Raw genomic sequence first — 12,223 nt, 5'->3', positions numbered from 1 at the left:
ACTTTTTGTAAGTGGCAAAAAGGCACTTACATGACTGGAAAACTACCATTTAGGTATACAAAAAATAACAGAATTCTGCTCTGTTCTAAAAATCCTCAAGGGTGGGATAATACGCACTTAAGTATTTATACAGCTCCAAGCACAAAGCTGTGTTCAGCTTATAAATGCACATTTTAACAGAATGATAATCAGAGAGCAGGACTACGATTTAATTTAAAACTTTTGTACATGTTCTTCAGTAGAGCTACTTGGTTGCTCGGGTTTAATTCAAATCACAATGAAGTCTTTAGTCTGATTTGATTTTTAAAAATTATTAAGAAACTGAGAGAAGAACTATGCTGGTGTTTTACTTGCTCATTAGATGAAAAGATATGTCATGCATCCTAGTGTCTGAAAACCTAGACAAATGTGTTTACACCAGAGTAACTGGCCTTTATACTAGTGACAAAGGGAGCAGACATACAATATACAGCCTATACTACCATAACTTACTTGAAGCTGGTGTAGAAATATACCAAGAAAAATCAGGGGTAAATCTGAACTGGTATAAATTATGCTAGTGCAGGGATAGACTACTTGTGGCATGGCTGCCACATGGTATGGGCAGCCTGTGTGGGATACATGGCAGATGGGAGAGGAGATAGACAGTGCAGTGGCAGATAGCAGTAAGAAGAACAGCAGATCAGGCAGGAAGCACAGGGTAGAGAGTAGAGAGCACAGCAGCAGATCCGGTAGGGAACACAAGGCAGGGAGCAGAAAGCAGAGTGGCAGATAGGGCAGGAGAAGGGGATTGGAGTGGCATTTGGGGAGGGCACAGTGTTTAATTTGTGACACTCCACCACTGCACTAGTGTCTGTTTTTTCTGTAGCTAAGTGAGGTAGCCACTTCTTCAAGGCAGTATATTACCTACCCCCAACATAAAGTGGACATTGTAATAATTACCTGTTATTTACACTACCCTGAGACAGATGTACATATGTCTGTGCTGGACCCCAATGTCATTTGTGTCACTGTAAAAGACTGATACATATCACACTAGTGTAAACAGCATGTGTTCAGGCCCTAAATTAACAAAGTACAATAATAAAGAAATGTACTTACTAGATGCTGTACGTTTCACACATGAAACTAATTCAGATTTCTTTGGTTGGTTGTTTAAAACTCTCCCTTTTCCCGTGACACCATTTGCAGTTGCAGGGGGTTTCTTGCTTTTGAACTGTTTGAAAACAAAAAAAAAGGATGCAATGGTAGCTATTGTTGTTCTGTCAATGACACAATCACTCCGTTTAATCAAGGACAACCTCTGAAAGGGTTATTGAAAGCTCCTTGCCCTACAGACAGTTGTCCACATGCTTAATTGATTCTGCTGGAGACAGTGTTTCCCCTAGAGATTTCATTATTGATAACTACCTATTCAGTAAGATCCAAGACTGCGAAAATAGTAGGATTTGTAAGAGAAGTGCTGGCTCTCTGTCTCTCTTCTCCCAAATGTGGTGGCATCTCATTTTCTGAATCATTCAAAACTCTGATGCATATTATTGTAAGAAGCATGCTGGATGCAGAGAACTGCTACGTTAGGACAATTTTATATAGAGAGAGCTCTTTGGAAACATAGCATTAACACCAGTTAATCTTATACTTATCACAAGAAGTTGTAAAGCCATCAGTCTTGGTCAGTGACAAGCAGAATGCAATTTTCCACTCTGTTTCTTTTCCACTCTATATATTATGTAATCCTTGTTGCATATACTACATAAAAATTGTATTGTGCTGGTATTTGGGAGTTATTTCAAAACTATATATATAATACAGACTCTTAATTTTATCCCTGAGGAATTAATAGACTGATTTTTCTATGGCACCTCTACCAACTGACTTTCAAAGTCCACTCATTGCAAAAAGGCACAGTTGAGGAGGTGCTTGCACTGCACCTTATAAGTGGCTGGCTCACACTGATTACCAAAGGAAACAAGTTTCAGAGCCAGGGATCTTTGCTGAAAATGCTCTGTTGCTTGTCTCTGGGAAGTAAACCATGTGGGATAGAAAAAAGGAGAATTCAGAGAACATATGATGTGGCAGTTCCTTGAAGCACATATTCTGCTTTTTTTAAATATGTGAATAATAAAGTATGAACTGGCAGTGAAGAGCAATCTACTATTATTATTACACTCTATTTAATCCAAGAACAGATAAACATTAATCCAAATTCCTGAAATGTACTGCTCAGATCTCAGATCTACCTCTGATTGTGACACTTTATTTATTTTTATATATATATATATATATATATATATATATATATATTAGAGGCAGCTAGAAATAAGTTTAGAGCTTTCATAAAACTAAGCCACACATAATCAGGTGTCTAACATAATATTTCAGGTGCATCAAACAAGTAAAAGACTATCTTAATGTAATCATTCCCTTTAAATTAGGCTGGGAGTTGTATGCCATTGTCCTTTGCATGGGATTCATATTTGATAACATGACCGTTTGAGGTTTAGGTCTTATGACTTCTCTGGGGGTTTTTTGTTCTTTTTTTGTTCTTTTTTTTTTTTTTTTTGAGACTCAGAGAAGAGAAGAAAGTAGAAGTAGATTTAGTTAAATATAGTTATCGTTTATAGTCACAGTAAATAATATAGCACTTAAAATGTATTTCAGTTTATCCAGTAACAAATAAACTAGGTCCAAATCTTCAAAAGACGGGGCAGAGAAATTTGTACAAGGAACTTTCCTATGTACAAACTTTTAACTCATAGCTATAGGGGAAGAATGTGTGTGAATATCTTTGTGAATAAGCACCATTTTATACATGCAAGTATACATACTTTATACACCACTTAAAAACCTGGTTAATACTCCAGCTTTAAGGACACGGGCTTTTATTTTTTAGCTGTCATTCCACATATAAAATACTTTTTTTCCTGTGTTATAATGGCCAGGGGAAAATGCTGTATCTTCTGTGACAGTGGCAAACTGTGCTGAAACCTCTGGTGGGAAATATGTTTTTGTCAAGTGGAAGACAGCGGGCGGTCTGTTGTCGTACATGTACGGTTCTGTTTACTGTGATTGGCTCGAACATGGAAAGCACCAAGAACATGCCAGGCAAACAACTAGAGAGAGAAGAGAAGACAACACATCCACCTCAGAATGTGCAGTCTAGGTGAAGCTTTTTTACTTATAGTGAGCCCATTTATGTGCAAGTAGTCTACTGATAAAACCAAATCACTGAAGTAGCTTAAGATAAATAACCCATGCACCAAGTAAACAGAATCAGAATATAAAGCTTTGCCACGGTATTAAACATTGCAGTACCTGAGAGACAGATCCCCTCCCCACAGCAGAGGTGTTAGTGATAGACTGAGCAGAAGACAGACTGGATGAAACAGGGTATTTGTAATGGTTAGAGGATAGTTTGTCAGTAGATAACCTATTGGCTTTTCTGTCAGCTGGTGGATAGCGTGCAAAGATTTTCGGAGACGGCAAGTTATCGTACAGGCCTGCGTTATCATAAAGCATTTCTTCTCCGATGTTTCTGTTACGAGAAGTAGGAAAGCCATCTTCTGGTTCCCACTGCAACACACATACTTGTGCCGTTAGTAAACAAACCATCATGCAGAGCCGAAGCAAAATTCAAACATTAGTGAGAGCCACAACTTTTACCTTACATTTGAGCCAAAGACTAGAAAGAAATGGGTGGCTATGGTATATTAGATGTCTGGGGTAGTGAAGCATTGTGTTACCTGCCTGATTACCTGGAACCCTTTGTGTTTTCTGTTGAATGCAGGAATTGGTAATATTATCTCTTGCACTATTTTTATGATATGCCTTTTCATAGGAGTCTGGATATGCAAAGACATATATAATACTTCCTTGAATTAGATACAATAATAGGGGATATTTGTGAATAATGGAGATGAAACTGCAAGCTAATGACTAATACCATTTACAAATAATTTCTTAGCCTAACAGAGTAACCCGTGGTTTCAAGCTTGATAACTGAGAGAGCCAAGAGTTTTTCTCAAGGCCATGTATCTATCCTTCCAGTAACCATCAGCTGCTGTAGCACTTGTGTTACATTTTATTTGCTGGAAAATTATTATTCTGGGTTTTCTAAAATAGCTACAAACCATTTCCTCTTTTTTCATAATGGAAAGATTAATATTAATAACTTGATGATTCATTCATTTAATCTTTAAAGAAACAAGGGGTCTGAATGCCAAATATTTTTTCTTAATCCACCCTGGCTGAGAGTGCAAGCCTCATATAAAGGGCATATCAAGTACATCCAAGAGCTACATATACACCTACTCACCACACACTGTGTTGTGAGCTGTTCCTTGGAGAAATTTTTCTACTAGTTCTCTGATGTATCACAACATTACAGATCACAGTACTTGTTTGTGCTTTAAATATTTGTACAGCTTTCAGATTTACATATCAACAAGGCTCTTAAGAAGCTGTCCATTAGGACTGTGTGAAGCTTTGGTTGCTGATTCAGCGGTTGAATCTCCAAACCCAAACAGAATCAGGAAACCCATTAACCTCTCCGAATCAAATCAGAAGCCTCCGATTCAGAGAGATTTGATGATTCAGACACAGACACAGCTTTATATGGTTTTTCTATATACCTCAAGGTGAACGCCGAGATGGTGGGGTAGATGGAACGTCTCATGGGAGCATGGTGGGGGGGTGGAGGAGTCCCCCAGCAGACCCCCCCGCTCCCCCTGCTCGGTAACTGGTGCCTCCTAAGCCTCCTAAATACTTCCGGTCCACTTCTGGGTCCGCCACTGAGCATGCGGGGGTCCCCCCCATGCTCCTGTGGGATGTTCCACCTGCCCCAGCACTGCAGCATTCACAAGCCAAGCCTGGTATCTCGAGGTATGTAAAAAAACATTTAAAGCTGTGTCTATGGCCAAATCGCCGATTCTCCAATGCAGAATCAAATCTTGAGATTCGGATTCAGCTGAATCAAATCAGGACAGTGGTCCGAATCAATTCATTGAATCACTGTCCCCCACATTGGGCCAAATCCCAATCAAATACAGCCCGCTTTGCACACCCCTACTGTCCACGTGAGGGACTGAATTTAGGTGCAGCAGGGTGTCACTATGGGCAAATATGATTTTTCACTTCCTGCATTTGCACAAGGCTTATACAGACAAAAAGGGAAAATGGCTTTTTTCATAAGGGCCTCTTTTGGGTTGACTCGAACAACTGTCATAAAAAGCTTACACTTGGGGACAGGTCATACCTCTGTGGTGCTATCAAGGGAGTAAGTGAGCAAAGAAGCCTTGTCACAGCCTTTTCTGATACTTAAATATGCAATACATATGTAATACAAGGACTGGCAAAATTAATCCCTTGGTTTTGCCTTGACCTAATGAGTTTTTAAAAAATTCAAGGTTTTATTAATGGATTTTGGCACCAAATGATCAACAGGCAACTATTTGTATAAATATATGTTGGCTCATGTACAGGTTAATTTAAACAATATGTCCCACACCCCCAGTACTTCATAAATGAGAGAGAGGTTTTGTGGTTCCTAATCCGAAGGAGTACTTGAGTTCATTTGGAATCTGCCCAATAGTGCTCAATTAGATAATACAGCTTTCAGATGTCCTTGCATTCAACACATGCAAGCCCTTTGTCTGTACAAATTAAATTCTTACCGATCCATTTATGCAGGGAACATCATCGTAATGAAGTGCCATTCCACTGGGACATGCGTAGCCATTGGCAGTGCTTCCCCGGTATGGATTAGTAGTTATAACACGTCTGTTCATAAAGCTACATAAAAATAATAGTAAAAGCCAGCTGTTTCAGTCTTATTCTGACAATTCAATGGTCATTTGCCAATATCCACCTACTCTAGAAGCATATAGCTTTTTCATGACATTAAAGTGGCAGGTAGTTTTGCTTCTTCTGTAACCTTCATGAAAGTTCAAGTATTGTATTCCCACTTAGATGCTGACATATAATATCACAACATATGTTTCTATACTGTTTTCATACAGTGAGGTGTTGGACTGGATGTATGCCAGGATGGCAACAGCTGTAGCTATTCTGTTGGTGTTGTTACATGGGAGCCTACTGATATAAGCAACTCAGCAGTTTGTTATGCATCACTAAAAGTTTTGCTTAACATCATAGTTACGTTCTTGAAAAATGCAACTAAGCGAAACGATGTTAAGCAAATCCAGTTATGTCACAGTAGTTACCTACTAGCAGGTGGCAGCCAAACAATGTCATAACCGAACATTGCATGACTTCAAACACTTATGCTCTCTAATAGATGAGCAACATAATAAGGAAATATCGTTAACCGGGATGACATTAAGTGAGAAGTTCTTGCATCTAAATAGGACAGCATGAAGTAGTTTGAAGAAGTGGCACAGCACACTGGAGTTTTAGGAAACGAGGAAACCCTGCAAAATGTTCTGTGTAAGTGATATCTATTGATGGTCAATTTGTTTAAAAAAAAAAAAAAAAGCATATATCTGAAAAGGAAATTTTTCTTGAAAGCTTTTTGGTTCTGGCAACATTATTGATTGTATAAAAATGTTCATCCATATTTTAAAAATATTTTGGTGCTTTAATCTACTATAAATTCCATTCTTTTCTATTCTTTTTTAACAATATTTTCGATTTTGGTTTTGCCACAACAGAACTTTAGAGCTCACTAGAGGCTGTGATGTGACATGTTTTCCTGTCTCTGTAACACTATAAATATGCATATTTTCTAGTATTCTATTTTTGTAGGATTCTATAAATACTTGATGCACTCACTCTTGTTCCATCTCATACAGAAATCTCTGTAAATACCTTCAATATATTTTTAATTAGATCATGAAGGAGTAAAATTTCAACTAACTTAACTGACTCATTCATGCAGAACACAATTGATTTTAATGGACCCACTGGGAACAAACACATCCCCATGGAAAGCTTGCAGGTTTAGATCCCAAATTGCAATAAGAGCAATTTGCTTTCACAAGCAATACCTTAAACAGAACCAGGAACACAATGAGATTCCAGAACATTTTTTAGACTCAAATACTTAAAGAAAGAGAAGGAGAAAATAAAGAGACCCATCCAGAAGAACAGAACTATTCAACTTCTGAAGTTGAGATCCATGAAATATGATAAAGCCTTATAAGAAAGAGGAGTGAGTTTTTTGTAGTGCTGGCCAGAAAACAAGAATTCCACAGTTTCAACATTTATTTCCATTCTGCTTGGAACAAAACCCTGAACTATTTGTCTTGTTGCTCAGACAAAGACATACACCTCACTCCAGAATAACTTATCCGGATGTGGTGAAGTCCCTATTATGACACATGGATAGATCTGTTTGATTCATGCATGAACTAGAACTCTGCATCTCTCAAGTGCCCTCCTCTTTCCTAATTTTTGTGGCCCAACAAATGTTTTTAGTATTCATATTAAATAGAACAGTCTTAAAAGATACTGAAAGAGAGAGAAAGGGACTAAATCTTCGATCTAGTCTTTAGGGCACCCATCCTGGAGGTGGAAGACCCACATTCAAGTCTTCCATTCAGCAATAAGGAAAAACGTAGTTTACACACAGATTTAAATCATATTAACTAATCACTGTCAGCATTTAGTTCAAGCACAGGCAATCCCCGGCCTGGGTGCCAGAGCATGGCACACAAAGGCATTTTGCTTGGCATGCGTGCCTCAGGGTGGATGATGGGAAGGGGCCCAGGGCTGAGCTGCCACAAGGATCGCGCCTCTTGCGGGTCCCCCAGTGCCCACCCCTGGCACGCCAACATCTTACAGTCAAGGTTGTGGGTGTTTTTGGCACTCTGCCCAAAAATGTTGCTGATCCCTGATTTAGGTCCTGATTCCATAAAGTACCAAGCATTCTCAATTCCCACCTAATTCAGTGGGAAGTTGGAGGCATTCAGTGCATTGTAGGATTCAGTCTTGGGACTATAAAACATACAGCAAGAATCATGGCAAGTTGTAAAGTAACTGAGAAATTAATTGGGGTAGAAAAGTATGTTTTCAAGTATTCTAACGTACATCATTTTGATTGACACTAAAAACCATTACATCCAGTTATTTTAAACATAAGACTAATAATAGTTCTCTCATTCAAATGCTTGATTTCAGGCCACTATAGGGAAATGTTCACTGCTTTTGCCTCTCAGAATTTGTTTCTGATTTATGGTGAGATTCAGCCCGCTGCAAAGAGACCAACACAAGGCATTGTGCCATTTAATTCCTTCTTAAAACTTATCCTGAGGATTCAAATGCAACTTAAATGGCACCAGTGGAGATTTCCATAGTTTCATATCAAAATTTAATAGCAAACATTTTATAAACACTTGAAGCGCTCACTCTTGTTGTGCCTCACAAAAATCTCTGTGAATAGCTTCAATGTATTTTTAATTGGATCATGAAGGAGTAAAATTTCAACTAACTTAAGTGACTCATTTGTGCAGAACACAATTGATTTCAATGGACCTCCTGTTGGGAACAAAAACCTATCTCTGCAGAACGGGTAATGTATGATTTAGATCTTCCTCAGAGATTAATGGAAGATCTTAGAAAATTAATAAAAAGAATAAACAGAAATTAATAAAAGTTCTTGTCCCAGCATGGCCCCATTAAGGCTAAGGGGGCAAGGAGGGATTATTCCTTTCCCCCCTTCCACCCATCCGGGGTGCAGCAGCCCCTCTCCTCCCTGCCCCACCCTGCCCGGGGGGGGGGGGGGGCGCTCTGTGCTGGGGACTCGGAGCCCTGTCAGCAGTGCAGCCTGGTCCAGCACACATGGGCAGCAGCTGGCCGGGCAGTGGGCTACCTCAAAAGTGCAACCAGGCCAGGCTGCACTGCTGACAGGACTCAGCGTCCCTGTCACTGAGCTGCCCACTCCCGCAGCCTGGCCTGGCCTCTCTGTGTGGGTGCCCAGCCAGGGCTCAGTGGGACCAGGACAGGCTGCAGAGGTGGGGCCACCCCCCAGGGGCAGCACCTCAGTGACAGCTGCTCCCCGTGCCCAGGCTGGGCTGGGCAGCATTGCACAGAGCCCCCCACTGCCTGCCCCATGGTGGCGAAGACAGGAGGGGGAAGAGTCCCCCTCACTGCCCCGCAGGAGTGGGGAGGAGCAGGGGGAAGAGTCCCCCTCTGAGGCTGGGCAGCCCTGCACAGAGGCCCCCTCCCAGCCCTGTGGTGGTGGGGGATGGGAGGAAGGTGGAAGGGATGAGTCCCCCTCTGAGGTCCGGCAGCGCTCTGTACCTGGATTGCTCCCAGCAGTAAGGGAGTTGCTGGGGTGGGCAGAGCTCTCCCGTCCTCCTCCTCGTTTCTCCCTCCCCCAACCCAGCCACAGGGGTCTGGCCCTGCTCCTTCTTCCCCCACCCTCCAAACCCTGCAGGCCAACATGGGGGTTTAAACCCTGCCTCAGCCTTGCTCAGGCATGCTGGGGCCTGGCCACATCCCTCCCTCCCCGCTCAGCTCAGGTCAGCTTTTCTGTAGAAGGGAAGGTTCCAACGTTAATTGTGCTCCTGGGTTTCTGGCCTGAGCCACTGCAGGCATGGGCCAGCATTTCTGAATGAAAAGGGAACGTCTATTCACTTGCAAATGGTTCAAACATTGCAGGTTAGATTAACCTGCAAAGACTGAATCAATTCAGGCTTGGGCTTTTTGAAAGTCTGTCCCTAGTCTTAAGCTTCTGAGTAATATTATGCAAGTCATTACTTCTATTGCATTTCATGGGACTACACATGTATGCAGTTATTCAAATGTGTCAGTGAATTACACAATTAGGCCTTGAATTGGTAATTAGTTTTCACTGTAATCTCAGTTTGGTCTCTTCCACTCCTCAAATGAGGCCAGCCACCTGAAATTTACTATGTCTTTTTCCATTGCATGATTTGGTAAAAAAATATTTAGGGATTAATTGGACAAGATTAAAGTGCCAGCTATAAAATCAAGGGAAATTACAATTGTTGAAAATATTTCTAACTTAATCATTAAAAAACATTGTCAAGAAACTGATTTTTTCTGCTTTCCTTGATGATGAACATTCTTCATGGTTAGTCTGAAAGATTAAATTTGGAGTTACTTGCTATGGTTTTGTTTCATTAACTTTACTGAGACCTATGACTAGTAATATCAGGATATGCACTAGTGACAACTTTAACCTACTGGGATTAATTAACATTGGAACCAATAAAAAGTTTGAACTTCTGTTCAAACATCACAGAACATAAGAGGTCTTTTTAGTTACTGCCCCTGACAGATATTTATCAGACCCCATGGTGCTCCTCTGTGGGCCAGATGAGGGACACGTGACTGGTTTACAGGCTGAACTACAAACACGTTCCTCCTCTGCCTGCCAGGATCAGGCTCTGGGCCCCCACAAGTCATTATTGGGCCTACTGGTGCAGGGCCATGGTCCCATGAGACTCCACACAGACTCATGGGGAGGCCTTGCAGGCTGGATGATAGGGCCCAGGAGCTGGATCTGGCCTGCAGGTTGGACTAAAGAATCCTTAAAAACCCTTAGTGAAGGAGAGTCCACAAACTTTTTGGGTAATTTATTCCACTGCTTAAATGTCCTTACAATTAGAAACTTTCCCTTACTACTCAACCTGAATCTCCCACGTTGCAATTTAAGGCAATTCCTTCTTGCCCTCAACCCAGTGCATAGGGAACAGTTTAGAACTTTCCTCTTTTCAGTAAAAACTTTTTCATGTTTGGAGCCTGTTACCATGCCTCCCTTCAGTCTTTTCTCTAGACTAAACAAACCCAATTCTTTCCTCATAAGTCATGTTTTCTAGCCTCCTGATAGTTTTTTTTTTGCTCTTTTTTGGACTCTCACATTTCTCCACATCTTTTTGAGATGTGGTGCCCAAATCTGGACACAATATCTCAGTTCACAGAATCATGGAGTTAGAAGGGACCTCAAGGATTCCTGCCCTCCTGCATAGATGCTGCATTCATCTTTCTTAAGTTGTCACAGACATGAGTATGCATCATTCTTTGATAGTCTCCAAAGAGGGATATTTTACAGCTTCACTAGGCAGCTTGTGTCATTATCCTACTGTTCTTACAGTTACAAAGTTTTCTTGAGATTTAATCTAAATCCTTCTTCAACAACCATCTACTCATTGTCAACGAAACTAAAGCCTTCATGCTGATATTACTTTGGTAGCCATAAGTTAACTTCTCTGATATTATGATTCTTGTCCAGGACTTTACTTTTAACAGGGAGGATTGATGAGACCACCATCTGAACCTCAAACTCTTTAATCTTTCTGTCACTTTCTGAACACAGGCTCTGGGCATGCTGGCTATTACTCAGCCCCTTGTTATCTCCTAGGACATGGACTGGCAATATAGAGCCCGCAGGCCAAATCCAGCCTACAGAATGACGAGATCCAGCTATGCAGGTTCAGACACATTCGCAGCTACCACTGCCACTTTTCCCTGTGTCAGCTTCCAGATGACTGGGAAAAGTGGCAGCAGTGACCAGGTCTGAAGTACTAGCCTGCCTTGGACCTGAGATAGGGTGATTTGGCTTGCTGCTCCAAAACACTGCTAACAGCTGCTCTAGATGCTTACAGATGGATGGAACAAATATCCAAATAAATTTATTTCCAGAGAACTGAAGGTAGGTTGACTAGTCTATAATTTCCTGAGTCCTCCTTTTTCCCTTTTAAAGATAGTTGTCTTGTCCAGTCTTTTGTGACCTTATCTGACCTCTTTGAGTTCTCAGAGATAAATCTCTTATAGTTTGGAGAGCATTTCATTCAGTACTTTAAGGGTCAGGTTATTAGGTATAGCTGAGTTCTTGCCACTTCATCACTGTTACTAACTGTATTAGCCAAATGATCACTGTGAAATTTGCATTAAATATTTCCAAGTTGTTTATCTATATTGCTTAAGAAAGGATCACCTTCTCTGTTCCCAGATAAGTGAATGTAAAACAAATACAATCAACAATTTTGCTTGTAATTTTACTGATAGGCAGGAAATTAATAAAATGTCCATAATTCATTTTTCTTTTGCCATCCTAAACATTTCATAACTTTCATCAAGCTTAATCCTCAATACTACCTAATAATTCTGCAAGGTATGAAACCCAGGAAAATCATAAATGTTAGGTATTAAACACTTATTTAAACATTTTAAAATATTATCAAAGTAAATGAAAGTTACAGTTAACTGAAATACTGGTATTAGTTTTAGTAGGATTTAA

General features: G+C 40.5%; 1 protein-coding gene across 6 annotated transcripts in view; it reads right to left on the bottom strand.

The window, feature by feature from the left end:
• AFAP1 (actin filament associated protein 1) overlaps positions 1-12,223 on the bottom strand; it is a 206,325-nt gene that overhangs the window by 17,301 nt on the left and 176,801 nt on the right. For 5 of the 6 annotated variants that reach the window (XM_059721546.1, XM_019479333.2, XM_059721547.1 and 2 more), the window contains 3 exons: positions 5,673-5,790; positions 3,316-3,573; positions 1,102-1,216 (listed from right to left, as the gene is read on the bottom strand). In XM_059721546.1, coding sequence (XP_059577529.1) covers positions 1,102-1,216; positions 3,316-3,573; positions 5,673-5,790 — 491 coding nt within the window. The remainder of the gene's footprint in view (positions 1-1,101; positions 1,217-3,315; positions 3,574-5,672; positions 5,791-12,223) is intronic. The other variant, XM_006275958.4, reaches the window with a different exon arrangement.

This window comes from Alligator mississippiensis, chromosome 2 (assembly GCF_030867095.1).
Source record: "Alligator mississippiensis isolate rAllMis1 chromosome 2, rAllMis1, whole genome shotgun sequence".
NCBI classification, from domain to species: Eukaryota; Metazoa; Chordata; order Crocodylia; family Alligatoridae; genus Alligator; species Alligator mississippiensis.
This window is presented reverse-complemented; position numbering and strand designations above follow the sequence as displayed.